This window comes from Haliotis asinina, chromosome 10 (assembly GCF_037392515.1).
Source record: "Haliotis asinina isolate JCU_RB_2024 chromosome 10, JCU_Hal_asi_v2, whole genome shotgun sequence".
NCBI classification, from domain to species: Eukaryota; Metazoa; Mollusca; class Gastropoda; order Lepetellida; family Haliotidae; genus Haliotis; species Haliotis asinina.
In genome coordinates, this window is record NC_090289.1 from 55,525,939 (window position 1) to 55,545,312 (window position 19,374).

A 19,374-nucleotide genomic window follows, 5' to 3' on the forward strand; every position below is an offset into this window, starting at 1 on the left:
GTATCCGATGACTTAAAACTTAAAATATATGAAGTCTATACCACTGGCAAACTACAACTACTGACCCTTGAGAATTTAATTTTTCGTTTCTTTGTTTTTCATTTAATGTTTGCTGAAAATATATTCATACAATGAGCGGGAATAACAGAAACTGGTTGGTATGAATAGTTACACTCTGGCCCCGTCTTCTTACGGGATGTCAGTATTAACTCACATCTCCTGATCTGTACCACGGTGATGTTAGTGAGTGATGAATACATTACGGTGAGCGACGTGCCTGTAACGTTGTCCGATGACGTTGTCACTTTGCTTGTCTTCAAAAGTGAAAAGGCATTTTGTCAAAAGTTCCTTAATAATGCAGTACTATCAATACAATGTACAACTTCTGTCTTAAAAAGATAACAAAATAAGCATTGTTCCGTGTCTGCAAGACGTCTACGACGTACACAAATGCTAGACATCAGGAGGTCATAACTGAGTATCGTGTGACGTCACGAGCCCGCACTTGAACATGGTGAGAATTGACAACCTTTGACACAATCGTCCGACGTCCAAACACGTGACTATGTATACATCTTTCACTCCTCTGTTCACTACACTGATATTCACAATACCTATATAAATCTGTGATGGTTTTGTAAAGATAATTGTCCAGATATATTTTACTTGTTACCGAGTACGTTTTCATTCTGTTAGTGTTCTTTTCCGGGCTATATTTGAAAGCGTCAAGTGACTATCAATTCATGTTCCTGCACTATTGCCCATGCAGTGTCATCTTTTACTCAGTTATTGCATCAACAAATAGACAGAAAATAGAAACGGATACTTTCTTTGACATTTAACCTTCAACTTCTATAAATTATTTATTGAAAAGAGTGAAAATGTGTTCATTAAATGTGTCATACGTTTTACAATGGTTATACGGCAGTATTATTAATGGTAAAACAATACTGTAATTGTACTGGATTGTTTCAAATGTAATTATAGTAAGACAATGATGTAATTGTTTTGTATTGTTACAAGTGTAATTATAGTAAAACAATGATGTAATTGTTTTGTATTGTTACAAGTGTAATTATAGTAAAACAATGATGTAATTGTTTCGTATCGTTGCAAATGTAATAGATGCTAAAACAATGTTGTTATTGTATTGCATTTTGTTCTCTTATGATTCAGTAGATGGTAGTGGTATTTCAGTGGCCGTAGCTAGTCTTTGAATCTGGTTATCTGGAACTATAAATTGCACTAGCATAGTAAATAATGTTTTATAGGGACCAGAGAACATGCTAAGATCAGAGGTCGTCATGTTTTACTGCCACTTTATTGTGGTCTGCCATTATTTTTATTTGATCATAGTAGTTTTATAAGTTTGTAAACCTAGTCACTTTAAAAATACAGTTGTAAATATGTAACATTGCTTTGTTGTGTGATGGGTGACACTGATATTTGTAGTGCGGATTTCCATGTAAACGTTTCTTTCAGCTAACAATTACACACGTAAAACTGGATTCGTGTATTTATTTATTCAAAAACAATTTTGCGAAACGGCCTCTCCCCTATGTAACCCTCCTCTCCTGATCAATTGCCCCCCACCCTCCCTAACATTAAGCGTCAGCTAGTTCCGTAATGCGTCTCAAACAGTGTAGGGCATTTCCGTCTAAAAACTGATCTAAAAAATCGAACATTCGCTAGCTACGACTGTTCTACCGAATGTTATGCATCCAAAACAGTAGGCGCTTGCTGAAAATCTTTTAAGCACCAAAACATGCTAATTGTGTTTTGATGTCTAAGATTCAAACCACCCATAGTGAATGCTAGAGTGGCTGTACGTAACGTCTCTCTGGTAAAAAACGGTGACATGTGATAATTACACTCCGTGTCTTCCATTCGTGTTCGCATAAAAGGTTTACTTTGTATAGTAGTGAATCATTTAGAAGTAAAACTGAAAACTGTCACCAAAGTACACGGACCATCAGAGATCCTTCCGTCGTTTCTGAATTAATACTAGTTGTTTGGAATGTGGTATGTGGAAATTACTGGTTTTGATGAAAGGCTTGTACGAAGACCGCACCATATTGCGGCAGATCTCTTTCAAGAACTAAAGGCGAGATGCATTGTGTATATGACATGGTGCCATTGTGTAAACTAAAACGAGAGTATTTATTCCTTAGTGCGTTGTGCATGGATTGGTTTAAACGCTGCACTCGGCATGTGATGAGATTAATATAATTTCTGGATCAATGTCAAACAGTGAAAACAACTAGATTTCCTTATTACAACATTTAATCACCATCCTGTAGAATACCCTAACACTAAATCAATGGGGTTTGTTCTCTGAAAATATTTTCATTTGCAGGGTTTCTGCGTTTGGGCTTATTAACCAGTGAAAGAATCTAGCGGTGTCACTGTGAGGGTTGTGTTGACAATTGAACTGAAACGCACTTCCTAACCACTATGGATCATGAAGCGCATAATCATCAACATATTTATTTTCATTAAACCACTAATCCCGTGACATACAATGAACCAGAAGGACCATGCATCGACAGTCACTAAATATCCAGAGGATAAAATGATTGTTCAAATTGCGTGTCACTTCCAAACACCACGAAAAGGTCAAAGAAAATTTATTTGGATAGGTTCTTTTTTTTTGTTTGCCTCGAGAGAGTTAATATGTTTTTTTCTGTCTTAAATGGTAACTCGTTAACAATATTTTCTCAAATTTTGAGGCACTTTTTATAGAGAAGTTACAGATTAATCACTCAAAAAAATCAAACATTATTAATTTTGAAAGATCACACGAACGCGACAAGAAAATGATTTTCATACATAACCTGCAACGGTTTTCTGTGATAAAACTACTGAGTTTTACTCCGTACTTTAAATGCCGACACAGCGTATTATCCCCGAGACTGGGGAATTCGCGGCACAGAAACACTGCTGGTGATTAAGGTATGCCGTTTCATCAACGTTAAACGCGAATGCTATTATATATTGTAGAAAACGCTTCATGGCGCGTGCAGCTGATCAACGTTAATCAAACAATAACGTAATGACAGAGCCCGTGAGGGTCATCAGATCTAACGGGACAGCGTCCTCTTCAGTGCGCGTTTTCTTCTAATTCTTCTAATCTCGAAGAGCTTACAGCTGAGATTCATAACGGAACCAATCTAATTTACCAGGGTTTATTCGAGCAACATATATGTAGGTTGGACTGAAACAGAGTTATATTAACCTATGTTGTACACAGCTTATCAAAAAACCCCGATTATGTATTTTAACAGAACACAGATTGAATTTATTAATTCCCTAATTTAATATGAATGACCGCTTGAATACTTTCACAATCATAATGTCATTTTAAAAACATTGGAAGCAGGCATTCAGAAGGACATGTGTTTGTACTAATTGTTACAATGTCCAACCAGAAAAAGGGCGTAGCCAGTTGTTAATTGTGTGTATCAGACACCAAGACACGCATGTACAAAATTGCCATACAATTTCGGAAATACCTTTCTTTGGATATCATTTGACATAATATTGAAGAGTTGGGCGTAAATAATGGAGACGATGAATATTAAACAATGACAAACATGTCTGTTAAATTAAATATCTTTAAAGGTAATTGAAACACTTTATTGATTTTAAATATACCTATAACATAAATGCCATGAAACCAAGTGTACTGGAAAAACAAAGCTAAGCAATATTTTTCTGTAATTGAACTTTAAAATACATGTAATAGGCGTTATCGACGGGCTAGTATTCCTATAGCCTGTCTAGAAAACTCATTTCGGAGATTCTGATTTAAGAGAGATGTATTTAGCGCTTATTCATCTGTGATTCCGTTTTAACAGTTATTTGCTTATGGGTATTAAAACACTTTTAACCGTTTTCCTATCCACCAAGCTTACAGACAGGTTTTACAGCGTCTTTCCTTAACTCCTCCCACAAAGTTTATAGTGGGCGTGGCTTGGCACATATAGCACTAGAGAGAATCGTTGCATGGTGTGCACAGAGGAAAAGCTGGCGTACAATACAAACTCTCAAATATGATGTTATCGTGTCCGTCTCGGGACCAGATTACCTGGATATTGTTAAGTGTTTTCCACCAAGTGTTGTAGAACTGCGTTCTTATCTGGAGAGGAATGTGCGTCGGCAAGATCAAACAGACAAGTCGACCCGAGGTTTCGCTAATTGTGTTGTGGACACGATATCGGTGCTGTCGAGAATCTGCGACTGAAGGGGGACAACTCCTGTTACTTTATCTCTTCAACGATTGGAGACCTGCCACAAGTTGAACCGAAGTCATTGAAAAAGAAGCTTCACCCTGTTCTCCCTACTTTATAAACGATAAAGCGAACCAGATTTTTTCAAATGAAATTTCTTATTAAATATCTTTTATCATTAAAGTTAATCATTCGATATTGTTTGAATTTTTACATTGAGTATATCCTGTGTGGTTACAATAAAAAAAATACAAACAAACAAAAAACAACGTAATTTATTGCAATAGTTTCATCTCGAAAAAACTGCTCGTGTTATTCAAAACTTTGCCTTGGATATTTTTTCCCCTTTTATAATTATATGTATCACGAAGTAGAGAACGTTTTTTCACTTCACCTGTCAGTTGAAATGCTCTGCCAGTCCGGGTGTTTTTACGTGTACTTGATAGAGATCTAGTGTTTGTCTCTGGAAACGATTAAAAGCGTCATGGCGGTGGCAATGAGGATATTTAACTATGGTTTGCTATTTTATTTTTGATAGTGAGTTAGTTGTCACATTGGAAATATGTGTAGTTGCCATGGGTAGTATCGAGCAGGCACAGTGTGGCAGTTTAAAGCATATTGTTCGTGACTTACATATGTCACATTTGAGATTACACTTTCGTTGCTATAGTTACGTACAAATTCCTGTACTTTCTTTTGAGTTGAGTCCAATCCCGGATTCGAAGCCACGACCTCAGAGCTCCGGATGGGACTAAACTAAAATAAAGTACTAGAATTTACTAAGAAAGAGTAATCCCAACTGTAACATATGTCACGTTTAACCACTTTCTGAATGGCCTTGTGTAGTCATGTTACTCATGTTAAAGAATTTATCAGTTTTAAACGTACTTGAAATGTGTGGATGAATACATTCATTTTTGTTTTAGAAAAATGATATCTGAAAAAAGGTTTTCGCTTCTCTGTATACTGATTGTGGGGGACGCTTGAGTAAACAGTGTCGGTGTGCTGTTTGGAGCAGAAAGAGTTACATTTTATAGATAAAAATTCACTCCTGACAGATAGTCAGTTCATTGCATTGAGAGAAGGACCATGTAATAACAACGATAAATAAAACAAACATCAATTATTCTCTACAAACAAACTCGCTCAACCCCAGTTCTACAAGCGATTTCTTCTTTACCCCCGGCTATTTCCACACGTCGCTCGCGAGTGCCCGTATTACGTCACGTGACATCATATTAGGTAGATTACGTCATATGATGCCACTTATGACATGTCTAAAGCAGGGGAGTTAATCAGACCTATTTCACGGACCTCATGGTGGCGTGTGGAGAGAGGTCCTTTATGTGAGCTTGTGTATTTTTAACCCCAGAAGTAATGTAATTGTAGGTTTGCCGTTTTAGGATGTTATTGTCATGAAAATCTCCTGTAATCTGGGAGGATCTTCCTTCGACTGCTATAGCGATGTACCTAGACTTGGCATCATTACAACGAACACAGATAACGTTACAGAGCCTAGTGTTGAGTGGGGGATGTTCTCTGAGAAGGATATTAAATAATTTCCTCTATTTGAACAATCATTTCAAGAAACTGCAAGACCAAAGTGAAAAGGTCAAAAGGACTTGATTTTGTGAACACTTGATCATTCTGAAAGATCACCAGATTAAGGTTAGATAGTGAAGGTTTGGAAGGTGCACACGGGGGGGGGGTGTCTTTGTTTTCGTGTTGTTATTTGTATGTTTGATTGTAATGTTCTTTGAGGTGGGGCGATGGTAAATTTATCACGCACACATGTTATGTGAGTAATAAGCCTTGTATTTTTCACAAAGGTTACAGATGGGAAATAAAGGGGTCATATAGACGTCATATTAATATTAAGACGTCATGGGGTGTCTACGTCTGTTGTTGATGTAATGCCTAAAGTAGAAGAATGATAGAAATTTTGAGTTGCATGTATATGTTAGTGTGTCATGTTATTAAATAGGGAGCTCGGAAGTTTACTGCAAGTGTGTCATTTTGTTGTGTCAGATATTTTATTGCTTCAGATAACTAGTGTGTATGTGTGTGCTTGTGTGCGTGTGTGCGCGCGTCCGGAAAGGGCAAATCTTGTTTCGGTGCAAGCCTTCGGGAACTGAGGGATTTTACTGAATTCGTCAGTGGTCTCCCTGAAATTCATTACAACCGTATTTTACGGGGTCTGTGAGGTTTGAAAGGAAATCAAATTAGGGCGTATGGACTGAAACCATTATCTCGATCATTATGTTTGAGAAGCATGCGCAAATACGTATACATGTAGGTTTAGGGTGGATGGGTGTTTATGTTTTCTTCAGTTTCCGTAGTTTTCACTTAACATTTTATTTTCATTTTTATTCTTTTATTTTTTTTATTTTAAGAATGATCGACGTTTATCGTTTAACAAATTCGTGGTGTTAAAACGTGCACGTGATTGTACTAGATGCAAGGCTGTGCCTGCGCAGAATTGATCTGCGTTCCCGCTCTGGTTCCAAACAGCATCTGGAGAACTGTGTACATCTCCAGGACCCCCACCCCATTACCCACAGACAATGCCACATCAAACACTTTACTACAAAAAATTAGCCGTGAAATGCCTGTGAGGCAGAACCATACCCCGGGTGGACAGACGCCATGGAGGCGGTATCGAGCTAATTAACGGGGTGGGCCGTATGTCTCTCATCACACTCCCTGACCCTGGGTCCACCATGGCGGTCCGTACACTGGTCACACTGGGCTGCGGACAATGACGGCGTGACCTCACCCCAGGTAGCTTCTTCCCCAGGGGCGGGGCGGCGCTACCACGACCTCAGCTTGCCGACTGACTGTCCCCCAAGGTGGGAGTACGTTGGCAACGGCGTCAGTTGTGTGATCTTCGAAAAGTACAGCTTACAGGTACATATTAGAGTGTGGGAATATTTGTGGAGCACGTGCTTTGAAATAGGATTCGACCAAGTGTGATGACGTCAGACTTTGACTGAGCATGAATAGATCCGAACAATTGGTCTGATTACAGTTCTACACAACGGAGTAGTGTCCCTTGCCTTTAGACGTCCTTCAGACGAAATACATATTCGGTCGTACTCTGTCTGGACACTAAGAGTAAACGGAAACAAGAAGGGAAACTTTCCTCTCAGACTTTTAAGCATAAACTGTTTGCACGGTTCATCATGTCACTGTACATTATCTATATATACCGAGGCCATGGGTAGCTAAAAAGGTTTAAGCAATCGCTCCTCCCTCCAAAAGTCCGTGGACCATTCCCCGCATGTGTACATGTATGCAGCCTGTGTCCGGTGTCGTGACATTGGTGAAATATTGATGAAGAGTTCGTAGAGCCATCCTCACTCACTCACTCACTCACTCACTCACTCAGGAGTATACAGTTATTTCGCTCAAGCTCAGTCTCATAAATAGCCGTTTGCAACCTACATTCAGTAACTCTATTAACTTGTTCTCGTCGTGGACGTAGTTATATGTACAAGTGATTCCGTTTGTGTCCACGCAGACTCGCACATACACGCAGAGATATTCACATCCCATTCGATTACTGCTTGGACACCTGTCAGCCGACTGGTCACTGACTCGAGAACACAAACAACACCCAGTCAGTAAATATTGCGGCTAAATACTGTCTTTGAAATACATATTCTGTAGTAAACCTAAAGCCAGGCTTTACTTCAAAATATTGCGACTATTACACCATTCCGAGATTATCATGGAATGTTAGCGAGCAGGCAAACACATACCTTTTTCAATGGTTTACTGAGATATTTCTGGAAATCCCACATACCCGAACTAAGCCCGCTTTTTATCGTGCCATCACATTACAGTACATATTTACCCACTATTCTTTCCGTGTATCTGACTTCAGCATACTTCAGCGTTCTCGAGGCACCGACCGATCTGAAGATGGACATGGTCAGCCGGCTACTGATTATGACGGTTCTATGTCTATTACCACCAGTGTAGTCAGATGTATTGGTATTGACGCCAAGACTATTAAGGTGCTTAACCACAGGCAGATGACTTGGTACTCGTGGAGATTTAAGGTGATATATGTCCCCCAACGACCCATGCTCGCCACACAGAACGACTGGATGGATGGTGTGGTCAGATTGGCGACTTCGTTACTCGTTACTCATGAGGAAGGCATGGTATCAATCACCGGATCGTCTGACACAGACCGCTGTCACCCGGAAAGTGACTTGCTTAAACAACAAACTATTATCAGATGTATCAGTATTGTTTACTTTTTCAACAACATTAACCGCTTACATAGCCATTAAAGCGCAACCATGACTTCAGTAACAGTTCCACCAAAGTCTTGCCGACGCGCACATCAATCCGTCTGCAATATGGCGCCTGGGATTGATGTCGGGGAGTCTAAGCCTGTGTGTACACCATGTACTGTAGTGGACGATCGGTGAGACACCCACCACAGTCTGCCCAATATTGCACACTGAAGTACTACCCACAAACACATGTAGCGGATCAGTAATAGCATTATAATATTCCAATGCTCCATTATCCTAAATCGTTTTATAACTGTTATTAGCTGACGTAACAATACCCTAGTTCAATACAGATCCGCGTAGTGCTGATACCGTTAATTTGTCTATTTACCCACCAAGTGACAAGCGTCATAGTCATACTGCCATCCAAGACGAGCAATTTACCTTGTATAGAAGTTGAGTGGGGAATTGCCAGGATTTAGCCGTGACGAGGATAATCACAGCCATGGCCTGTCACAACTGACGGTAATAATCCAAAATTATCACCAGCGTTAAAGAGATAACAAGCGCTTATAGCATAATTTCCTGCTCTTTAACAGCTTTAGGGAAAGCAAGGTAACGGGTTTCAACAACACTATTGCTTATAAGTCTACAAAGTGGCACTGTCAGAGTTTGACAAATATTTATCAAACTTTATTTTCCAAAACTTGGAAAAATATAGGCTGTGATTAGAGACCTCGGAAGCGGAGAATGGCTGCGAAATAACCGACCCGTCCCGACCCCCTGAATTGCACGTGAATATGAGGTAGAGGCGCCTTCAGCGATCCTGCGTCGCGTGTGTATGTAATCTATAATTTTGTGATTGCGCAAAGACTCAAAATGGCTGCCGTGGATGCAACATGGCGACTAAGAAACAAAGATGGCGGAAGGATTGGAGTTGATATCGCAGATGCGAGGCTTCACGTGGGCCAGCTGTGGCAACAAGACCGAGCTCCCTCCCCCGGGCTGTGCGAGACCCGGGGTATTCTTCCTAGTAACGTGATGCATGTTCCCCCGGCCCATGTCGTCCCCCGCCAGATGCTATGACGGACTCTTTTGTCTGGCGGCTGGGCGTCCGGCTTCGTGAGTGACGTCTACTCTCAGGTCGCCTTGCGCGCCGTTGTGCATCGGTTTTCCAAGCTTATAATTTGGTGATCGCTGAAAGCGGCTGTAATAGGTACCTGTCATCTCCGCGATGTTACGACACATCAACTATGATGAATTAACTGCCTCTATGTAGCTCGGTTAATAAGGGACTACGCTAGCCGACTTCGTCAAGGCGAAAGAACAAATACCTTTCAGTCGTTTTCAAACCGCGGTTTGAGTTTCGAGCTATTCAGGGTATATTGGTCGACGGTAGTGACGTGCTGCGACCGCAATCAGATGTCTACATCAATCCATCAGCGCATGCGTCACACGCGCGGACCGGCTACTGGAGGCCGGACCTAGCACGCCCTCTGTCAGCGTCTGCAGGTCACACAAGTGCTGACCTCTGCAGCATCGCCAAAGGTTAACAACTTTGCCCCAGGAGTGGTCTAAGGGACATTTTCATCCTGACGGTTACAACCAAAACTTAGAGTAGATGACCGCCGATAATGATATAAGTGCAAACGACCCACACCATCACCAACAAGGACGACCCACACCATCACCAACAAGGACGACCCACACCATCTCCAACAAGCTCGTCCCGCATCGGCAACGTAGACGACCCCTAGCATCAGCGACAAAGACGTCTACATCATCAGCGACATGGACGATCTGCAACTGCGAAACAGACGACATCAACGTGATCAACGAAGATGGCCCGCTACAACGTCGGCTGCCCAGAGACACATCTACATGGTCTACAGCGGCGATAAGGACGGCCTGCAGCAACATACACGACTGCCTATACGGTCTATAAGTACAATGCCATACACAGAAGCCGACTGTGACAGTTTTCAGTCTGCTGTTAAATTTCATCAGAAATGGATTAAGGTTTTCAAACCCTTCCTCATCCACCGGCAACCCACCCACACCACTCACTAACGCTCCCACTCACACAAGCGAGCCATAGTAACCATGGACCCTCTTGGAGTAATCCACCCGAAGATAAAAAGAAGAGTTGGAAGGATCCCAGAAAACAGACCTCCTGAAGCAACAGGGGTATCTGTTGGAGGCAGGTCCTGACTTCTGCAGACTTCTGGCAACATCAAGCAGCTGTAGCTGTAGCTGTAGCTGAAACAGCTGATGCTTATGTATCCTCGTATTGTCCAAATGTACTGTTGAAGTACCCGTCCTGATATTTATACCCTTTACCTCCATGCATCCAAGCCAATAGAGACATACCAATCGACTATAGTCCCTTCCAGACCGGTACCTGCAGCAGGGTCAGCGAAGCACCTCCACAATATGCCTGGTAACTAGATACACCGATATTCTCACTTAAATATCTCCCCTTGACAAACAAATTGCGGTGTACTAGCAGGATAATGATTATAGCATAGGATCTGATGTTCTACACAAATAATGTTTGTATGCAATCATCGCATTGAGCGAGGCTGCGGCCTCTGTGGTGGCTATTGTTGGCGTGTCACACATTGAATAGTACATAGGCCAAACCATACGGCCGTAGGAAAGTAAAATTACGGAGTCTAGTATTTTCAGCTGCAATATAAATATTGGGATTTTGGTAACCATTGATTACTGAGCTTGTTTATCGCCTGTACGTGGACGTTCTAGTCCTGTTATGGATTAGCGTGGTAAAGTTTAAGAGGTTTTGAATGAACTATTTCCCACAGACAGCTCGACATGACTTTATCTCTGATTGTACCTTATGGACTCCACGGTCCATCCTGTGGGACATCTCACATGTATTCAGTGGAGAACACTTTATAGCGTTAAATTACTAGTATCTTAAGGTCAACAGTGAGACATTATGTATAGAATACAGGTACCTCTAGATGTCAACAGTGAGACATGCCTCCACGCAAGGCAGGCACCACCACGGGTCATTCAACCAGCGGCAAGGCTCCAAGGACAAACAACAACATATACAGACTCGGAGTGGTCATTCATCCATCGGCATGGTTCCAAGAACAAACAGCACCATGAACAAGTGGCTATCCATATAAGTGAAACTATTTATGCTTTAGTTCTTCTGGAACTGTTCAACCTATTATCAAGCAACATCTTGCATATTTACTTTCAAAATCAGATTCTACTTATTGGTGCATTTCATTTTTTTAATTCGATATTTATTTCAAACTTAATATTTTTAGTAACTGACATTATTCTCATGACTGTCTTTCCATCAAAATAGAAATTTCAACTTTAAAAAATACCACTTCAATCAATATAGCACTCTCAGACTAAGATGCGCATGTATTAAGACAGTCACTAAGATCTCACTAACTGCCAACGTTCTGATGACAGTTATAATGCCACGATGGCACGATTTAGGATTGTATTTTCAAAATAGTATCTTCCTGACGGTTGTGTATTCTAATATCATTACTTACAGTACATTCATTCTATGTATGAAGCGTCTTTTGGTTTGGAAATATATCTAAATATAACTGACATATGTAGATTTACATATTCTGTCTACAGATGATGTAACCCCGCAAAATGCACCTTCAGCCCAGAGCCCCTGTCTCATTGACTGTATCAGACGTATTGACTTAAAGGGAATCGTGTTCGATTGGTGATGGAAAGTTTGTTGAAGTGCTTCAACATTTTGTATTAGAGGATCGCATTCTGCATAAGTGTGCCCAAATCCTGTGTGGCAGTCCAAGGTAGTTTTAATAACGCCTCTTGACATATGACATTTCAAACGGAACGTGCACGATATGGGTAGGCATTAATGTCAATGAAGATTGGTTTGTGTTTAGAAGGTGGTGTTCGAAATGTGGTGACACAACCCTGTGTAGCATATCGGTGATGCAAATGGCAATATCATTCCCTGGACTTCCAAATCAGAACCCGATCGAGCATCTATGGGACGAATTTAATCGACGCCTCCGTAAACACTTGCAGAATGTAATGTAGAGCAATATCCTACTATCTATTCCTTAAAAATTATGAGCCTCGGCCCTTCCGTGGCCTCGGCGCCATTACTTTTCAAGGCAATGTTTATCAAATTCAGTATGTAAGGGAGCTAATCGTGTACGTTGTAGTCAGAAACGTGAACCACGATATAAAACTGGAAATTTATTGAAAACAAGATGGCTATTCATATTCGTAAACATACCTATCTTGTTTAAAGATTTGGTGGAACAATTTTATCCAAAGTGTAAATGTAATCTGAAGAACAAGGAGTTTGCCGAGGGGCTAGATTGTCGCGTCGATTGTTTTCGTGTGGAGTATTCTGGCAAAGAGAACATTCGACACCCTCTACCCACTGATCCACCACACTGGAATGAGTGAGTGAGTTTTACGCCGCATTCAGCAATATTCAAACTAAGAGGGGCATCCTGTAAATAATCAGGTTTGGACCAGACAGGCCAGTGATCAACAGCATGAGCATCGATCTACGCAGCTGGTATATGATGACATGTGTCAATCAAATCATCGAAATGGAATGACAAACCTGATAGAATCGAAAGGAACAATTTGAAAAGAGTAAACAAAAATGATAGTTTAAGGATGGTTGACACTGTACATTTTGGTGAAGCTAGCTAACCTGAGATCATATTGTTTTGAAAACCGTTGGAAATCCTTGTTATATTTTTGTTTATGTCATTTTAAAATCTAGTGTAAATGTTGATCAAGTAACTGGCATCATACCAATTTTTAGAAGGATGTTTTGACAGTTTAGAGCCAATATTGTTAAAAAATGTCATGTGAATTCTAGTAATATTTTATGAAATCCGAGTCCAACCGCCATGATTGAACCATAATTACAAAAAGCCAAACATTGCAATAAAGACTGTGCAAGTAAAGGCATTCATACAATTACGGACCTAAGTAACAAAACTGGTTTCTTATCCTTTGACAAGTTGAAAGAAAGGCACAATCTTGATTATTTGCATGTGATTTCCTGGTTCTTGGAAATATACTAATGGACACTCTAGAAATATCCCATATTTGAATTTGTTATTATTCATGTCGATCTACAAAAACATGAAGATCCGAAGAGTCTGAATCAGACAGTCCAGTGATCAACAATACAAGCAACGAACATTTGGGATATGATGTTTTTGATAGAGATTGAGAAACAAGGTATTCGGACATGCAATGTGTAAAGGACATATTGCTGCCATGCAGGTTGCTTCGTTTGGGTAACACTTAAATTTGTTTACTGTGAATGGATATGGTGTGCGGTAGTGTATCTGCGCACAGAGCGGAAACTGGAGGAAATAGAACCGAGTGTAGTATAAGAACAGCAAGTCTGTAGTCGGTAAACATCGCCTCGCCTTTGTCTCATCACAACGTCGCACATCAGTGACCAAGAAACGCGTAAGTTATGATACATACATACATATAGATACTTCGACAACGAGACATTTTGGCGATTTGTCGCATTCTCGCGCTTTTAACGAGATGTTTTACCCCATAAATGCCAATGCTACTTTATTTTCAAGGTCAAAACATGTCGATTTTACCTCCGTCTAAAATGTGTCAAAAAGTGTTAAATGCGCGACACCACGACGTATTTTCGCCTGGTGTAACAGAAAACATCATTCAAAAGCGAAAGATTGCCCAGTGCTTTGCGTTGTCGCATCGTGACACCTTCTGCTGGTATAACGCGAAATTGTCCCTTCCAGGATTCCATAATATATCGCGATATTTATTTAACGCACCGTCATTGCCTGGCAGGATGTTTATCAAGTTTATGGCAATCCTCGGTATTTCGCCACCACTGTAGTTGGTGTCGACACATCCGGCCAACTGACTCGATTGCCACATACTGGTATGTGGACATTACCTACTGTATAACTGTAAACCTCCTCAAACTATATGCATGTAAAAGTTAATTACACCTCAAAACATTTACCTAGTTTGCTCTTCTGAATTAGAAGATAATATGCAACATTTTACATAACAGCTTTAAATATACCACAAACGAAAAGTATGGGAACACGCTAAACTTTGATACCTGTGTCTAAACGAAACTGTGGCGAGGTAATTTATATTCTACGGTAAATGCAACTTTGTGTGAGCTTAACGTTGGACGACAGGTTAGAACTTAGAGTGATGCAGCTGATTGAATATCCGATGAGTTTTAGTAAAATGAAGCATTGTCAAAAACAGCGAAAAACAAGGGTGCTGGAACACACCAGTACCATGTTTGATTCAAACTCCCAAACACAGCAGACTTCCCATGTAGCCTGTGGCAACATTTCCTGTAAAAGAGCACAGACAGCACTGAAGCCTCGCAACGTCTTCACCATACAACGCAGACCGTTAAGCGCCCACAGTAGAAGTAAAGCCGTTGTAAGGTTACAGGGTGGTGAATCCATAGGAAGTAGTGCTCGTTATCTTCAGGTGTCTCTAATTCACAGACCGAGAGATAGGTTCCAGACCACTGGTAGAGTACCTCGCGCTGGAACTCCCAGAAAAACGTCAAGGGCAGATGACTGATATGTTGTGTTCCAAACCTTTTGGAACCGGTTCACGACTGACAATTCAGTGTATATGTGGCTATCAAATTTTAGGGTGTTCCCATATCTTTTGTGGTGTCCACATCAACGCACAAAGAATAATTGATATTTGAATATTAAATATTGCAACGGAGATTAAGCTTAGATGCGAAATGTGGATATTTTTATAACTAAGAGTGTTTTCAACATTTTTCATGAAACACTGGGCAAAATGTCTTCTCCTTTCTGTTTCAGTTTAATCTTTCTTAAACCTGAGTGCCACATCGTGTTCTAAACCTTAACTTGCCCGCCTAAACTTTTGACGTAAACCTGCACGCTATGCCTGATTTTAAATTGCCCACCTTGAAGTGTACTCAACCCCGACTTCAAGCTTTACACCCTCCTGTTGATATCCACCTTATGGTGTACTCAGCCCCGACCGTAACCCCGACCTTATACACCGCAAACATCTGCTCTGCTTGTGGTGTATTCAACCATCTGCCCTGTGATTGGTGAACTCAACCATCTGCCCTGTATGTGATATACTCAGCCATCTGCCCAGTGTGTGGTGTACTCAACCATCAGCCTTGTGTGTGGTGTACTCAACCATTTGCCCTGTGTGTGATGTACTCAACCATAAGCCCTGTGTGTGGTGTACTCAACCATTTGGCCTGTGTGTGATGTACTCAACCATATGCCCTGTGTTGTGTAAGCTCGCCTTGTGGTATACTCATCCACGCTTTCTGCTGCTGCGCACCTTACGTCTTTCTCAACCTTGCCATGCACACATCGATACAGAGGAAAATATATTGCGTGTTTAAAAGGAATGGCAAAACCCAATCTTGTCTGGCAAGGAATGTCGAGAATGTTGTTTAAACAGTTAGAAAACAGTTTATGAATATAGTTTGGCTGTGTCTCGAATCACATCGATAAGTAGGGCAGCACACAGACATCCGGTCATGGGTGTATCGTAACTTGTGAGTAGTATGCCAGCGAACACACTCTAATGTCTCTCTTCCAGAAAGATGGCCAGATCATGGTTCAGCCGAAGTGTGGACCGCGACTGGGTGGATTCTGTCAATGACTTCTGGTCTGTTCTGTTGCTGGTCGGCTGCGCTCTCGGCGCATTCACCATCAGGCTCATCCAGCCCATCAACTGCATGGGTATACATCAAAGGGAATACAGCGAGGGCCTATGCTTCACCTCAGAGGACAACCTGTACATCGAAGGGATGAATCCTGAAAATCACAAGTTGGTGTCGTATCATCTCTGGGTACCCTTGATCCTGCTTATCCAGGCTCTTTGTTTCAAGATACCTGGGTCCTTATGGAACGCATCGAGAGGAGTGTTTTCGCTTAACATGGACGAGACGGTAGCCAGCCTGGAGAAGGTTCAACTAGCCCAGGAAGAGGTTCGCCGCTCGACACTGAGAGACACTGCAATGGTGTACAGCACCCTCCTTGGAAGTAACAAAATCATCTCCGGCGTGTTCTACATCGTTGTGAAAGGACTATCCCTAGCCAACCTTGTTGGACAGTTCCTATTTCTGACTGTATACTTTAGTCCCGTGTTAACGTTCAAACCGAGGCCTCCTGAACAATTTGATTCAGTAAATCCATTCCTAGCAAGAAGCGTTCGTTGTAGATACACGGTCAAGACACTGCAAAACACCCAGTCAATGGAAATTCAGTGCAGGCTGCAAATCAACGAAATCTATGAAAAGATGTTCGCGTTCTTGTGGTTCTGGGTCCTCCTCCTCGCTGTTCTCACGTTCATCAACCTCCTTGTGTGGCTCGCCTACCTCCTCCTGCCGTTCTTCAGAAACAACAGGATCTCTGTCTACGTCGCTGCCTTCACGGGATATCACCCAAAGGACCCCGCAGTTGCTCGCTTTATCAGCAGCTTCCTTGGACTTGACGGTGTTCTGATGTTAACCATGATCTACCGGAACTCCAACGAGGTGGTAGCGGCTGGACTTGCTCACAGTCTCTTCCAGCTGTTTCGGGAGCAGGATCAGGCGTCCTTTGTGCAGAGAGATCCGTATCGACAAGATCCAACACATCCAGCGGAGATGTCTATCCCAGCATCCTACGGGCAAACCAGTTCAGTCGTGACGTCTGAGGACATCCCCATGACTACACTGGGCTCTTACAACGTCACATGTCCAGAGAAGCCGCTTCTGCAACAAAATGGTGAAAACTGACAGTTAAAATCAAAACCATTACACAATCCAGTGGTCTTACATAGGCGCAAGTGTTCGTAAAGACATTAATTCTGATCTTTCATGCCATTTTGCACTTTCTCTATTGATCGATTTCCTTTCATGGTATCTCGGCACTTGGTTTCTTTTCAATTATTATGTATTAATGTTATTATGCCTGTGTTCTTTTTTCAGTTGTTGTTTTGTTTTGTTTTACTCGAGTCGGCACTAAGTGTCTAGTGCAACAGTGCAACAATATTGAATAGAGATAAATATGTTTTATTCAGCGCTTGTTGGCACTAGGTCTTTTGTGCAAACACATGCAAAGTTTTCATGCAAACAGCATCACATGCAACACAACTTGATAAAAGTTGCAATTGTAGTATGTTTTGCTCTGACAGCTGAGACATGACACGGGTAATATCTTGGTGTTGATAGTAGGCTTTCGTGATGATTCTGGTTTCTTAACATTTTGAAAGATGTGAAATAAAGCTTGCTTTTATGAATATTTGCCTAAGTGTCGTAAGCGGCACAAATGAAAAACATTTACATTGGCGTAAAATTGTCTTTTTGCGACCTAGAAACGTTTCAAAATACAATTTTGTTTCGACTAATACAACCAGGCACCATCAAATCCTAAGTTGCCTCGCCCAGATATAATCAAATCCTAAGTTGCCTCGCCCAGTTTACGAGACCTCGCCATTGCCAAAACGCAATATTTTTTTTCTTGGGTAAATGCGTACCCCGTGTGTTGGCTGAAAGTAAACCAAACTAATGAATGCCCCATGGAACTTCATACTGCTAACGTAGCTGGGTTGAGGATCGAACTTATGAAGTGTTTCCGCCGAGAAACAGTTTGATAATGATATTCGGCTCAAGTCGAGGTGTAAAAGTCCTTGAATGACATTTATATGTGGTACACGCAAGGAGGATATTTTTACGGATGTCAGTTTCTTTATTATGAGAAACACAACGTTTCAGTGTAAATCCTTCATCATCGTACCTAAACGTTGTCTGCCTCATACACTTCATTTTTTTTATTTACGACTAAAAATATTTAGAAGATTTATCGGAGTCAATCAATGTTAATATGATAATATTGAATGTTTTGAAAGTGCATCACCATTTGCACTTAATTACAACCATAACTATTTGGAATGTAGTCGCTTTTGAAAGATGATTGGTGTATGGCATTAATTTTCAAATGTACGATTTTCATTTTAAAACAAACGACTAGAAACAAACACAAATGTGTGATGCAATATGAGTGTCAAAATTCATATTCTAAGTGATTTCGTGACCTTCTTGAAAACCGTCAAAACCTTGAATGACACCCCATGCACGTGTACGAGGCAACTGCGTTGTACACGTGCAGATCATGTGTTGTGTTTTTGGGTGGTAATAGAGGGAAATGGTAGTGCGTTCATAAGATGTCTGTCCTTGAAACGTTTGTCAACGTTTACACTTCCTATCCAAAGTTCAGGTTCCCTTACCTTTTCGAAGAGTATATATTTACATCCATGAAACTATCTTACAAGTGTCCACTTTCTTTTCCGCCACAGGTGAGATGCAGTGGTTCTTCTCTTCTGCACTATATTGCTTTGTGTACTTCTACGTCCCTGTCCATTGATATCTTGTCTCGAAGTCATAATAAAACATGTCAGTGCCTTATTCTTTCTTGGTTGCTTCAATCAGTCGGTCGGAGGTATTAAGGTCAGGTTGCATACTATTCCCATGTTGTGTTCTTAAATATTCTGTTTTGAAACGTTACTAGAGTTTAGAACGAAAACATTCAATTTGATAAAGTCAACTTACTAACTTTATACTTATACCGATGCTGGTCCTGGTTTCAGATTTGCCAAGTTTGCCTCATTAAAAATACATTATCAATACTAATTGAACAAAAAAGCAGGAATTTCATTTAATCCCAGATCTATTTCTGAAAGTAGCACGTGTTACCGACGCTTCATACACTATCAGTAAGTCAAAGCTGCCTGGGCAGAAAATGCAATCTAAGGGAAGTAACTGCGATCATCAAACTTAAGATGATAAAAGGAACAGTTGTAATTCAACATCAAAGCAGTCTGTGTCT

The 19,374-nt window shown here is 41.0% G+C and overlaps 1 protein-coding gene across 1 annotated transcript; it reads left to right on the forward strand.

Annotated features, from left to right (window-relative positions):
* Nucleotides 1-13,876: 13,876 nt before the first annotated feature.
* On the forward strand, nucleotides 13,877-18,953 carry LOC137298873 (innexin-11-like). Its single transcript, XM_067831215.1, has 2 exons — nucleotides 13,877-13,957; nucleotides 16,103-18,953. The coding sequence occupies exon 2, from the start codon at nucleotides 16,107-16,109 to the stop codon at nucleotides 17,283-17,285; it is 1,179 nt and encodes a 392-aa protein (XP_067687316.1). The 5' UTR covers nucleotides 13,877-13,957; nucleotides 16,103-16,106; the 3' UTR covers nucleotides 17,286-18,953.
* The last annotated feature ends 421 nt before the right edge of the window (nucleotides 18,954-19,374 follow it).

Excerpts from the sequence above, each read along its gene's own strand:
- LOC137298873 (XM_067831215.1), top strand. The coding sequence starts at position 16,107 with ATGGCCAGATCATGGTTCAGCCGAAGTGTGGACCGCGACTGGGTGGAT.